The following is a 14,698-nucleotide window of genomic DNA, read 5'->3' as shown; positions in this document are numbered from 1 at the left end:
CTCTGTTCCATGCGAGCCGCCAGGTCTGTTGCCATCGCCTGATCGGCGATCGCGCGTGCGCACGGCGGCGCAACGAATCCATCCCTCGCTCCCTTTGGTCCTCAACTTCTGATCCCTGCAGCCCACAGCGGGCAGCAGGCATCGATCCAATTTCAAAGCCACAACCCACAGATTCATCTATCCAAGGTATGACTACTAATTAGATCGATGCATTGATCCTTCAACTTGTGAATTTGGGATCTCTCCTCTCTCATGCCGATCCTTAATCGAACTGAATCCATCCATCACTGCTGGCACGGACACAGTTTTCTTCTCGTGCTATCCAGTGTCCAGCAGGGAGCATGCTGCAGTACAGACGTACTACTACAAGTTTAAGCAAGTTGGTCTGACCACTTGTCTTTCTATTTATTTAAATCTAAACAAATTAGAGACTTGTTTGCAGTCAATTCCGAATTGTTCAGGCAAGATAATTTGCAAGGGAATACTTGAATGATTGCTTGGTCACATTCGTTTAAAGGGAATTCTTCTTGCAAGTTACGGACGAGGACATCATCACTCATTTTCAAAGCATCAAGGATCGCAAAGTTATCTTGTAATTTGTAAGCTTTCTGATCATTTGCTATTTTTCTACACTCTATATATCTTAGATTTTGCTACACATTGTTGAACAATTATTACTTCCATATGTTGTACAATTCCAAGTTACCACGGTTTTTTTAATGAATATAATATATTATGTGATATCTTTTATTTATTTACAACTAGTACATTATGCTACTATAATCGGTTCGCGCCAAAAGGAAGCCTGTAGGCTTCCAAAAAAAGGTTCTTAAAGTTTGAATACGGTCTCTAATTCCTAAACATCCATCAAACATGCAAAATGTTAAGCACCCAAAGTGAAAAGAAATTCCCTTCCCAGGACATGATGAGCTTTTATAACAAAGATGCGAACAGGGAATCGCCAATCATACGTAGCGAATGGGTAAACTTAGGCTGTGTTCGGCAATCGCACGCTCCTTCATCAGGGAGCGGAGCGCGCGGAGCTACCTATTGGCCGCTCCCCAAATTTCTACTGAATGCCACTCCGCTCCGCGAAGGAGTTATGGAGCGGAGGGATTCCGAACGCAGCCTTAATCAACATGGAATCTGTGAGGGATCCCCAGAACTTGTTAAAATGAAGATCGCAAGACATTTTTGTGGACTTTAACTGTCAACTCATGGGATTCTAAAAAACAGTCAATTTATGGTTCAACAACCACCAAATTAATTCCAAGAAAACCTATCACTTGCTAATAGCTCAACGGAAAATGATTGTAGTGTGCCACACTGCTTTTCTAAAAAAAAGTTATACATTATTGCTAAGTTTATGCTAACAATCCCTCCAAAACCAGCAAGGCAAGAGTTCAAATTTAAAGACTTCTGGAACTTTAAGTACTTACTTGAAGTTTGTTAAAGTAACTATGGCTGGAGCCCACAAGGTATAATCACTTGAAGTTGGTAATTTCATCAACTTCTGGGTTCTGGCAGCCACATTTATTAGTGAGCCGCACAAGGTGAGATGATACCAGTCTTGGAAATACGCACTTGTTTCTCGCCCATGCCAGAGGCAATCATATAATGACTGTGTGCACCTGGTAGTCAAGACTTAAGATGCTGAAGGGGTTGGTTTTAAAATTCAGGCCTACCGCAAATGCCACTTTTTTGTGTGTAAGCATCAAGTATGGACTCGTACATAAATACACAATAATGTAAGTGACAGCTAAACTGGGCTATGCTTAACATGCATACATACTGAAACTGGCTTTGGTGTGGCCATTGTCTATGTACCATCACCTGACTCGACTCAACTAGTCTATCAGCACAGGTATTTTGATTACCTGAACCTTAGTTGCCGACAGCCTTACACCATTGATATCAATCATCACACCTTGGAAATAAGACTAAGACAAATGTGACTAATCCATATGCTTATCTGGTGTGAAGAGAAGATAGATTGGTATGTACCATCTGGCTGGCATGGCATGCTTGTGAATTGTGATCTGAAGGATAGCCAATGACGGTAAGTAAACTACAGCTGAGGCAGAAAGGCAGTGCTCCGGCCTGTAGTCTTCTGGACCCCCTTCTCATTCATGGCACGTCTAATCTCCGTGGCCTCTGCTATCCGACCAGCAGATGTGTACATATCACTGAGCAAAATGTAGTACCCACCTTCCTCTGGGTTTAGGTTCCTTAACTCCTGCACAGCCCGCTCTGCCATGTCAATATCCCCATGAGTCCGACAAGCACCAAGTAGCACGCCCCAGATCACAGCATTGCTTGGAATTGGCATTTGCTCAATCATTTGGTATGCCTCCTCGAGTTTCCCTGCCCGACCAAGCATGTCCACCAGACACCCATAGTGTTCGACTGTGAATTCCACTTTGCCAAAGTCGCCTCGCTGCATCGCATTGAACATGGCTCGCCCCTCCTCAACACAGCCCTTGTGCGTGTACGCCATGAGCACTGCAAGAAGCGTCACCCCATCTGGCCTCACAGTGTTCCCTTCTGCCAGCAACTGATAGAACACAGCAATCGTGTTGTCCAGATCGCCATGTGATGCATATGCCGAGATCAGCGTGTTCCAAGATGCCAAGCTCCTCACCGTCATCCCATCAAACAAAGCTCGAGCTTCAGGGAGGGAACCACACTTAGCATACATGTCCATGAGTGCGTTGTGAAGTGACACCATCCATCCAAAACCAAGGGAATCAATGTGCCTCCGCACGCGCTCCCCAGTTGCAAGATCCCCGAGCGTGGTGCACGCAGACACGATACTCACCATGGTCACCTCGTCTGGCTGCATCGGCATGGCATCAAACAATGCCAGGGCCTCCTGTGGCCGGCAAGCCTTGGCATATGCTGAAATCACCGCAGTCCAAGAAACGACATCCCGGTGAGGCATCTTGTCGAACACAACACGGGCGGCATCCAAATCACTGGCTTTGAGATGCGCAGTGAGTAGCCCTGAGAACGAAACCACGTCCCGAACCGGAATTTCCTCAAACACCCTGCACGCGTCGTCGACGGCCGCCCGGCACGCGTAGGCGTGAAGCAGCGCATTGTGCACGTGCGTGTGCGCGCCGAGGCAGCCGTGCCTGATCGCCTGGGCGTGGAGGTCGGAAGGTAATCGCCGGCCCGAGGGGCAGCGAGCGCAGGACTTGAGGACGAAGGTGAAGGTGAAGGCGTCGGGCGCGGCGCCCGCGCGGCGCATCGCGGCGAAGAGCCCGATGGCGTCGCTGGGCGAGGAGGAGGCGGCGAGGCCGCGCATGAGGGTGTTGTAGAAGAAGGCGGGGTGGGAGGAGGCCGAGGTGATGAAGGGGAGGTGGGTGGAGAGCATCGCGGCTGCTTGGCGGAGGTCGCCGGCGGGGGAGACGGCGGCGAACCGGAGCAGCTTGGCGAGCGCCGCGACGGCGTCCGCGGTGGGGAGGAGGTGGCGGCGGCGCAGGAGAGCGCCGTGGAGGAGGCGGAGGTCGCGCTTCGTGGAGCACCGGGCGGAGAGCGCCACTAGGTCCCCCGGCGAGGTGGACGTTGGTGGCATCGCGGCGGCCGGCGGGCCTCGTCTCATCGTCTGGCTGCGCGTCAGACGTCCGTCCGCCGGGAGCCTGCGTGGGTGTGTTAAACTGTTCTGTTCGCTCCATGTAGAAGAGCATGGGTGTACTACAGCTGAAATTCCCCCACTCTCTGTAGCAAAGTTGAGTTAAGAGTGAAGTGTACTGTGCTAAAAAAAGAAAAGAAAAGAGTGAAGGGTACTGTACTTGTTGTTTTTCTTTCCAAAAAGAACACTCATGTCTGTTAACCAAACATAGCAGTACAAACACCCTTAATAAATACTCCCCCCTTCCCAAATACTCCCGCCGTTCCCAAATATTTATCTTTCTAGAGATTTCAACAAGTGATTACATACGAAACAAAATAAGTGAATCTACACTCTAAAATATGTCTACATACATCCGTATGTTATGTCCATTTAAAATGTCTAGAAAGACAAATATTTGGGAACGGAGGGAGTATAGGTCTTTCTAAAGATTCCAACAAATGACTAGTTAAGGAGCAAATTGAGTGAATCTACACTCCAAAATATGTCTACATACAACCGTATCTTGTAATCCATTTAAAATGTCTAAAAAACCTTATAATTAGGAACGGAGGGAGTAAAATTACTACTCCCTTTATTCACTTTTTTAAGACGTTGTAGATATTTCAGACAACACTCAAAACAATTCAATGTCAGCTATTTGAAACGTTTTATAAAAAAAGAACGGAGGGAGTAGTACATCAAACTTCCTTGGGACCGACCTTCTTCATTCTCTCGAACGTGTAACATCGGAGACATTGTCATTGTTGAGCTTGAGCAAACTGAATTTTGGAATGATTGCTGGTGTGGAGATCTGCCCCTTATAACAATCTTCCCTGAGCTCTACGCAATATGGAACGAAACAGAGAAAACTGTTAGTCAAATGGCTGATGCTGGATATGCTCTGACCTTTAGAAGATGGCTAAACAATGGGCATACGAGGCAGTTGAATGATTTGAGAAGTTTTTCTGAAAAAGGGTTTTCCCTCGCTTTATATACAAAACAACCAACCGAACTATACATGGATAGATGCTGGGCGGAAGCAGCACAGTCACGCCCAAAAGAAATGACAGAAAAAGAACAAAGAAACAAATGCCGACAACGGCGGATCAACAAAAACGAAGAAGCCTCGCGACCACTGCGCCCACCAGAATCTTCCACTAGGCTTCAAGACTCCGGAGCGCCGGCACCTATCAACACCTTCAAGAAGGATCGCGACGATGGCGACGCTGCTGCCAAGGGTTTCCCCCGGTACACGACGAGGCGAAAGGAAGGGTAGCCCCCGACGCCCTCCCGGAAGGTCAGGTGGCGCCCACAGGCGTCACCGCGCCGGTGTCGGACACGCTGACAGGGGTTTCCCCCGATCCCAACCCGCACCTCGGGAGCTCCGGATCCAGCCACCAGACCAACCACTACCCTGCGCCAACGCGGACATAAGGCCCCCACGCCGTCTCACCACGGCACCGCGAAGTGAGGACAGCGCGACGAAGAATCAGAGCCGGGACTAGGGCATCGGCATCGTCGGCACGCGGGAGGGCCCCACCTCCACCGTCCGCGACGGTAGCCGTCCAGACGCAATAGCAGGAGCACACTAGGCCCGGCCGAGCCCTCGTGGGCCCGTAAAGCTCCCGCCTTCGCGCTGCTGCCGGCACGCTGTCGACGCCGACGCCCCACATCTGAGCCGCTCCTCCTCACCGCGCCGCAGACAACGAGGCCACGCCGGGGAGCCGGCCCGCTAGGACCTAGATGGGGCCCGCCGGGCCCAGATCTGGGCCGGGGTCGCGACAACGGCCACCCAGCACCACCACGCCGCCCCGCCGCCAAGGAGCGGCGCCGACACCACGCCTGCCGCCGCCGCAGGGTCGCCGGACCGCAGCCACGCCGAGCTGCACCGCCGCCGCCTCCCTGCCCCGGGAAGGGAGCACGCGCGCGCGGGAAAGGGAAGGCCCGCCGCCGCCGGAACCACCCGGGCCAGCGCCAGCGACCGCCGGCGGCGGCGAGAGGAAAAAGGGGAGGATGGGGCCTGCGGAAGAGGGGCACGAGCTCCGCCCCGGCCACCTCCCGGGGAGGCGGCGCGAGGCGGGTCTGGACGAGGGAGAGGGGAGGGGGGAAGGGGGTGGTGGTGGGGCGCGGGGCCGGCGGCGGCGGGAGGTGGGGAGGGGGAACCCTAGTCGCCTAGTCGCGGGACCACAATCATTTGAGAAGTTTTCTTAGTACAATAAGCTGAGCCAAGATGAGGATGCCCCTAGATGGAAATGGAACAAAACTGCCTTTTTTTAGTGAAAACTATTTATTATCATTTTTATCTTATGCTGGTCCTGACAGGTCTTTTAAACATCCATGAAAAGCTAAAGTACCACTAAAAATTAAGATATGGTTGTGGCTTATTTTGGCACGATGCCATTGCAACAAAAGATCACATGGTAAAAAGGAAGTGGACTCATTTTGCCAGGGAAAATGAATCTATTTTGCATCTGTTCTTTAGGCGTTATACGGCGTAATATGCTTGAAGTACTGCCAGTAAATGTTTGGGGGCAAAATCTAGACCTGGTTGCTTTACACAATATGTTTGGTGGACTCCTAATTTCATTCCTGGAAGTAGGAATCTACCATACATATGTTTAGCTACAATATGTTGGGCAATAGGGAAGCTCAGGAACAGAGCTTGTTTTGAGTTCAAGATGATTAGGTCATTTGCCGAATTTATCTATTATGCTTGCTCCTTTTATGAATTATTGTGCAGGTCCTCGAACTGAAGATGAACGGGGGAACTATGCTTGGGAGCAACTGCTCTTCAACGAGAGGCGCCGGGGCCGCATAATGACGGCAATGGAGAGGTTGGGGTTCATCTTATGCTAACAAATGACGAGGCACCTACAAAATAATGAATCGAAGGCAACGGAGAGGATGCTGAGGTGACAGAAGAAAACTGAAAGCATGTCTGATTGATGGCGATTTTTGAAGGTGAGAAGGCAAAATGGATTATGTGTTTTGTTGTGGCATGCTCGAGTTTATCCGTCTCGGGCTTTGTGGTTGCTGGGGTGGGGTCTTCCCCATGTAATATGTATTGTTTGTTTCTATGGACAAAGATCCCGTGACATGACGTACATGGCCATTGGATAAAAATGCACAGCCAGAACAACCACTGATTTTTGGGTGAAAAGATCGGATTTATTATAAAGATTCACCGGAAGTACAAAACATCTCAAACATAATAAAAATTACATTGAAGTCCATGGACCAACGAACGACCATTGCCGCCATCCAGAACGAGCCACTGTCGTCGCTCCCAGACAAGAGCCGGCCTGACCTTGTCGGTGACAGTTGGAAAGTCTTCGTGCACGTGCCCCTAAGGACAAGCGTCCCGGAGCCGCAATTATCGCCGTTGAAATCCTTGAATCGATCTGAAGAATTTGACACCATATATCGCCGTTGCATACACACGGCAAGAAACCCTATAACCTTGCCGCCTCGAGGAGCTGGCAGGAATCTACGTCCGGAGCTCCGTTTAACCCATCCCAGCGAACGAATTTGAGGAGTATCGGAGCCCGGAAGACTGACTCGAAGAAGAGGCGCCACCATCTGTCCAAACGCTGCCCCTGCGAGAACTAAAATCCTACCTATCTACTAGCCGAAGACAAGGCACCAGAAATCCCCTCCCCGCCACCGGCCACCGGAGCGGCAGGCGGAGGGGAGGCGAATCCACGGGCTCGCCGGTGAAGATCGAGGGGAGGAAGGCTTTCTCTAGTCACTTTGTTTGAGGGGAAAGAAAAGCAATCTAGTCTATTGGCACGGTTATGCTTATGCATTGTACCATGGGTACTGTTTACTTTCATCCACCCATCTATTCTCAATGGGACGGTCAAAAAGAAGGGGCCTGTCACAATATTTTTACATCGGTGCCCATGGCAAGTTATTATTATTATTATTATTATTATTATTATTATTATTATTATTATTATTTGCGAAAGGTGCCCATGGCAAGTTCCTGTCCGTAAATTATCACTGGGCATGTTGACAACTACTACTTGTACAAGTTAATATTATTTTTATGCTATGGTATGTTTGTAAACATCAGATATATAGTACGGAAAAACTAGGACGTCGATAACAACCGACCGTTCGGTCTGGGAGCACCCCAGACCGAACGTTTCGTTCGGGATGGAAGGGGAATCGATCGAACAATTTGTTCGGGAGGAGAACGCCCCAGCCCGAACCCCCCACCCACCGGGCCTTACAGTCCTTTTTCCTGTGAAAACAAAAACAAAAAATAAAGCCCGTGTATGACTAGTAAAAAGCCCAGTTTTTCTGTGACTAATAAACACTGGTCTTTTGCATGACAAAATTGCCATGGACTTTTGCCATTCTATGAAAGAAATTGCCACGTTCAAGTTTATGTTTTAAAAAATGGTACAAAAAAAGAATAATTCATGGCAACCTGCATCTCTACAGTACAAAAAGATGCCATCACTACGAAGTTTACAGAAAAAGGAAAAAAGTTATGTTCGTACATGTAAAAATTGTTTTGAAAGAACAAACTTATTCCTTGTACTATTAATGAACTAATGAACTAAAAAAATGTTCTGGAACTAATAAGTCATGGCAACTAAAAATTGTTTTTTCCATGTACTATTAATGTACTAATGATATCGTACATGTAATCCCCATGGCAAAACAAATATCAAAGAATCAAAACTTTTTGCCATGGAAAAAACAATTTTGAAAGAACAAACTTGTCGTGTTCTCAAACTAATGGTCATGACAAACATTCTTTGGATGGACATGGCAAAAAGACAAAATGAACCATGGCAAAAATGCATTTAGTTGCCATGAAAAAAATACATTTATAAACAATACTGATTTTAGTTGCCATGGCAAGTTTGCCATGTTTTTGAACATCTTAGGTTGCCATGTTTTTGAACATCATTAGTTTGTCATGTTTCTGGATATTTTAAAATGCCATGGCAAATTTGCCATATTTTTTAACATCTACAAAGTTTGCCATATTTTTAAACATCTATAACTTTGCCATGCCAAGTTTGCATGTTTTTGAACATGTTAGTTAAAGAAGTTTGCCATGGCATAAAATGGAGTAAAATTTGCCATGGCAAAAAAGGTTTAAATTAAAAAATGTCATGGTTACACAACTATATTTAAGATGCTACATAGTAAAATTTGCCATAATATTTAAATTAAAATTGCCATGGCAACTTAAAATAACATTTGCAATGGCAACTTAAACTAAAATTTACCATGTGAAATAAAAGTATTCTTGCCATGGCAAAAAATGGAGTTAAATTTGCCATGGCGAAAGTGAAGTAAAAATTTGCCATGACAAAAAATGGACTAATTTTACCATGGGAAAAATGGAGTAATTTTGCCATGGAATAAATTAAAAAATGTCATGGCTATACAAGTAAACTACCGTGCTATGTAAATTTGCCGTCATATTTAAAACAAAATTACCATGCTCTTTAAAATAAATTTGCCATGGCAACATAAAGTAAAATTTGCCGTGTGAATAAAAGTATTTTTGCCATGGCAACTTAAAGTAAAATTTGCCATGGCAACATAAACTAAAATTTGCCGTGTGAATAAAAGTATTTTTGCCATGGCAAAAATGGAGTAAAATTTGCCAAACAAGGGCATGACAGAGGCTGTGGATGTTCTTAACATTCAGAAAAATAAATTAAAAAATAAAATCTGTAACCAATGCCACCGCTTGAATTAATTTGTAAAATACATAGACTGTAAAATGTTGTGAAATCATTGACATGATTCTTAGAGACAAAAAAACTGTATGCCAATAATTTCAGGCATTCATGCATGGGTGGTTGGTAATTGTAGGCATTCACGTACAGGATGGTTCGGAAGCATTTAGAGGGAAGCATTTCACCTTCAAAACCTATTTCCTGACGCTGCACGGTCCCGATCCAGAGGAGCAGCGCCTCACGCACCCGAGCCTCGTGCAGCTCGTCTCCCTTGAGCTCGCACCCGAGTTTCGTGCAGCCTTCCGCGCGCGGCCCTCCGAGCTCGCTGCCTGCCATCGACTGGACCTAGCCAAGCACCGCGCCCGCCGCCCCCTGTGATGTATACCTACTTTCGAGCAATTCATAGTGAAAACCATAATCTGAGAAAATTCATAGTAAAAGTGAATATCAATTTCCCATGGCCGGAAAAAATTCATAGCAAAAAAATGAGGCAAATTTGCCATGGCAACTATTTACTAAAACAAAAGATGGTAGCTAAAAATTGTTGATGCCAAAAAATTGATGACAATTTGCTATGTTGCGACACAAGTACAAAATGCAGCAGCAACCAAACTAGTCAATCAAAAAATACAAAAATCAAACATACTTTTAAACCATGGTGACAGATTCACGTTTACACAAAAAGTTACCATGGCAATAAAGATGAATTTGCCATCATTTATGGACATCGTTTATGAACACGGACAGAGATAAAATTGTCGTGATGGTGTGCAACTATTACAAAGATTTCTAAAAAATTGCCGTGATGATGTGTGAACTCGGTACTCATAGCAACTTAGTCCAATCACCAAAGCAAAACACTGCATATGATCTAGAGGGAAAACAGAAGCAATCACAAAATACGGAGATAGCATGCATACCACAGGAGCAGCCGCAACTTCTGTTCGCTCGACTGTGTGGGAATCAGAAGACGAAGCCGCCAACCTCTCAAGATCATGTCCGAGCAGCAGCTCCTCCTCTAGCACGCCGCCTACGCGAACACTATCAGCTCCTCCGGTGGAGGGCACTGGCCCATTGACTGCAGTCAACTGTCGATGCATGAAACCACGACAGACCCGGCGCGTCATGCTTGTGCGAGGCAAAAACGGTGGAGATGGAGCTCCGGGACGGAATCCGCGATGTAGCCGGCCGTCGCGAGCAGCGCCGCGCGCACCTGCAACCCCGCCATGGCTGTCGCTTGTTAGATCGCCGCCGGAACCGAAGGAGACTCCTCTCGCACGGCGACCAAGGGGATCGCCGCCGGAGCCGAAGGGGGCTCCTCTCGCAACGGCAACGATGGGGATCACCGCCGGCGCCGCAGATGCAGTGCATGAGCTCCTCCTCTCCTCGCATAGCGACGAAGGGGAACGCCGCCGGCCATTACGCGCAACCGCGGTGACCCCTCCAAGGCTACCGCCTGTCGGACCCAGCTCGGCTGCCTCCACCGTTGGCATCAGGGCCAGCCATCGCCGGAGAACCGCCTGGGATGGAGAGAGGAATGATTCGGACGCGGGTTGTGTGTGGGGAAGGAAGAGGATAAGGGAGGGGATAGCGACGGGAGTGAGAAGAAGGTGAGTGGTGCGTGTGGGTCGTTTGCGACGATTTCTGTTTTCCCCGAACGATGTTGCTCGCTGACATGGCTCGGGTCCACTGCTTTAAGATCTGTAATCAAATCCAGCGGTGGAAAGGACATTCGGACCCAAATTCTAAAATACTGTGCGTTCGGGAGTTATTGATTCCGAAAAACTTTGAAAATCACAAAGTCTAGAAAAACCTAGCCTACAAGAGCTCCCCGAGTCTTGGAACTGCCCGTCTCATGTACTTACTCCACCAGTGCAGTGCAGTGTGCTAAGCGTAGCCCACCTGGTGATCACACACTTAGCCAAGGATAATCCGTGTGAAGCCAAGCCGCCGGTCCTCCTCCTACCAGCCAGCTAGCAACAACACATGCCACAAAAGCCAAACGCGTAGCCGCAGGCCGCAGCAACACACACAGACACAAACACACACACTCTCTCTGTGTGTGTGCCCCAGTCTCCCCGCAGCTAGGCCAACAAGATCTTAGCTCCCAACGGGCCCTCCCCGTCCCCGAGATCCCCCGGAGCCGCCGCCGCCGCCGCCGCGACCTCAAAAAAATGCCGGCGCCGATCGGGGGCCGGCGCCGGCTGTGAGGCTGCGATATGGCGCGGTCCAGGCCTAGGTTCTGGCTCGTGGCGGGCTGCGTCGCCCTGCTGCTCTGGGCCTCCGTCGCGCAGCTCGTCGCCGTCGGCCGCCTCCTCGCCCTCTTCGGCCTCGCCGGCGGCGCGCCCGGCCCTTCGCCGCCGCCTTCCTCGCCCCCGCCCCCGCCCCCGCCCCCGCCCCCAAGTGCGTGCCTTTCCGTCTTATTTTTGTTGTTACTACTGGCTAGTAAATTTTATCGATTAGTGTCTACGAGGAAATAAGTGATAAAGTTATTCATCAACTTTGAAATGATACATGTAAGAGCGAGTGCATTTTGGTGATCACCCTTTCCCAAATTCGTACCAATTTTCCTGCCAAAGAATACCAATTTGTGAAATTAGAGGGGCCGCTGCTGAAAGCTTAGCTGCCTTTAGTGAGAAACAAAATGGTTCGCTCTGGAAGGCATGATTTTTTTTGTCAAGATGTTACTATTTCAGTCAATCACCACCAACAGTAATTGCGACTTTTTCTCCAGGAATCTACAAAAGCAATGGTTATCTGAAGATATCCTGCAATGGGGGTCTTAATCAGATGCGTTCAGAGGTACGTTGTCTTTTCTTACTTCGGCACTTCAATCCTAGCTTTCCCATTCTAACACTTCCTGTTGTTTTGTATCTCTGTTATACAAGATATGCGACATGGTGGCAGTGGCACGTTTGCTAAACCTCACGATGGTTGTTCCAGAACTTGACAAGAGATCATTCTGGGCTGATCAGAGGTGCATTCCATTTTCTTGAAGAGGTGCTCTATGTGTTAACCAGGTTGATATCTTAAGCGACTAGTGTTCTGTATGCTTTTCAGCAATTTTGGCGACATATTTGATGTGAGGCATTTCATTACCTCATTAAGAGATGAAGTGCGCATTGTCAAACGGCTGCCAAAGAGGTTTAGTCCAACAGATTCGAGCACTACACTTGACATGTCACCTGTGAGTTGGTCAGATGAGAAATATTACTTGCACCAGGTTTGTCAACTTATCTGGGATCCACTCTTGCTTTCACGGTACATGCATTACTATGTGCTCTTCATAGTCTCTCACTTGTGCAGATCTCACCACTCTTCAGCAAATATAAAGTCATCCACTTTAACAAGACAGATGCTCGGTTAGCAAATAATGGCATCAGTACTGAGCTTCAACTTGTTAGATGCCGTGTTAATTTTCATGCTCTGAAGTTTACCCCTCAAATTGAGGCACTGGGGAATAAATTGGTACAGAAACTTCGAGACAAGGGATCATTTGTGGCATTGCATTTACGATATGAGATGGACATGCTGGCATTTTCTGGTTGCAATCATGGCCTTAATCCTGAAGAAGCTGAGGAACTCAAAAGAATGAGGTACAATTTTCGCTGTACAGACTTTCACCTAACATCAATAAATACAGAGCAGCCTTTTGGATATTGAATCAAGTAATTCCTCACAGAAGAAGGATAATGATTACTTTATTGATTCTTGACTTATGTACAAATACTAGCAATGGTGACATAGATGTTGTATATACTAGTTTGTTCCTGTGGTCCTGCATACGTTCTCAAGTTTTTATTGCTTATGTTTAGAGCCGGATGCAGTGTAACATCAGTCTCAACAAATGGCGCTTTTTCATACATAGTTTCCCATTTCATGATGGATTCATGTCAATGGAATAGAAATTCAATTGCTCATCTGTTTTTATCATAGTCAAATTGTATAAGTGCCATCTTATCTTGGTCTTGCTGTTTTTCTTGAGCTGAAAACTGATGCACAAACTTTGAATCACCAGAATCCTACTTTTTTTCTATCAATCAGATATGCATATCCATGGTGGAGAGATAAAGAAATTGATTCGAAAACCAAGAGATCAGAAGGACTATGCCCACTTACGCCTGAGGAGACGTCACTGGTTTTGAAAGCACTGGGCTTTGAAAAGGATACTCTCATATACATTGCTGCTGGTGAAATTTACGGGGGAGAAAAGAGATTGAAACCATTACGAGCTGCTTTTCCAAAACTTGTAAGTGTGCCCAACACTTTGTCAATTACATTGGCTTGTTCATTTTCGTGGCAATAACTATGGGGTGCAATCCTGACTATTCAATTGCAAGTGAGATTTTGCTCGTTTCTGCCAGCACTGCTTGCAGTTTCTGACCTTTCATGCCATGTGTCCAAAGTATGATACTCCCCCTGTATGGACCAAACCTGCTAATATAAGCAATACCAATTATCTTTCAGGTAAGAAAAGAGATGCTGCTAGATTCAGAACCTCTGCGCCAGTTTCAAAACCACTCTTCTCAGATGGCTGCACTCGATTTCATTGTATCCACTGCTAGTGATGTTTTCCTTCCTACTTTTGATGGTAACATGGCGAAACTTGTTGAAGGCCACAGAAGGTATCTATACAGCAAGATTTCATCTTATAAAAACAATCAAATAGCTTTTCAAGATATAGTGTGTACATATAGCCATCATCTGCAACAAGATTCGTACTAGTTTACTCTTTATAAAAATAAGCAAATAGTATCATCTAGTCATAATTATCTGGTTGAATTTCTATCTTCAGGTTCCTGGGTTTCCGAAAAAGCGTGTTGCCAGACCGTCGGAAACTAGTTGAACTTATAGACCTGTACAACAACAAGACAATTTCCTGGGAGAATTTTACATTTTCTGTCCAAGAAGTTCATAGAGGTCGTGTGGTCCAACCGTCCTGTCGTCGGAAACTCGAAAACAAGCCGAAGGAGGAGGATTACTTCTACGCTAACCCCCACGAGTGCCTGGCCAATTCAAGCCTGTGCAGTGGAAGCAAGGATACAGTCACTGTAAGGTGAGCACATTTGCAGCCTCGCCTGTGCAAGTTACTGTTTGTGATGATCCGCGGACTGAAGCCGGCAAGCAGGCAGAGTCCCCGATGATCGTTTAACCGATGTTGGCAGTGTTCTGTTGTATAGCCCAGGTTTTTCTTCTTCTTTCTATTCTGCAATCCATTCATTTATTTTGAAGCTTGCCAAAATAGGGAGGAGGCTTTGTGTAAATTTTTGTTCGTCGTTTGCGCTATTGTTCACTGTTGATTAAATTCATGATTATATCGGAAGGGATATGCAATTGCCACGGTGAACAACCGAGAGACATTTTGGTTTCATTA

General features: G+C 46.9%; 2 protein-coding genes across 2 annotated transcripts; one reads left to right on the top strand and one right to left on the bottom strand.

Annotated features, from left to right (window-relative positions):
- Positions 1–1,666: 1,666 nt before the first annotated feature.
- On the bottom strand, positions 1,667–3,885 carry LOC109738121 (pentatricopeptide repeat-containing protein At1g74630). Its single transcript, XM_020297216.4, has one exon. The coding sequence runs from the start codon at positions 3,602–3,604 to the stop codon at positions 2,069–2,071; it is 1,536 nt and encodes a 511-aa protein (XP_020152805.1). The 5' UTR covers positions 3,605–3,885; the 3' UTR covers positions 1,667–2,068.
- A 7,334-nt stretch (positions 3,886–11,219) lies between these two features.
- LOC109738120 (rhamnogalacturonan I rhamnosyltransferase 1) lies at positions 11,220–14,695 on the top strand. Its single transcript, XM_020297215.4, has 8 exons — positions 11,220–11,727; positions 12,059–12,126; positions 12,213–12,301; positions 12,385–12,547; positions 12,631–12,920; positions 13,369–13,573; positions 13,792–13,949; positions 14,120–14,695. Exons 1-8 carry the CDS (start codon positions 11,544–11,546, stop codon positions 14,382–14,384), a joined length of 1,422 nt encoding a protein of 473 aa, XP_020152804.1. The 5' UTR covers positions 11,220–11,543; the 3' UTR covers positions 14,385–14,695.
- Positions 14,696–14,698: the final 3 nt, after the last annotated feature.

This window comes from Aegilops tauschii, chromosome 4 (genome assembly GCF_002575655.3).
Source record: "Aegilops tauschii subsp. strangulata cultivar AL8/78 chromosome 4, Aet v6.0, whole genome shotgun sequence".
In the NCBI taxonomy this organism is placed as follows: Eukaryota; Viridiplantae; Streptophyta; class Magnoliopsida; order Poales; family Poaceae; genus Aegilops; species Aegilops tauschii.
This window is presented reverse-complemented; position numbering and strand designations above follow the sequence as displayed.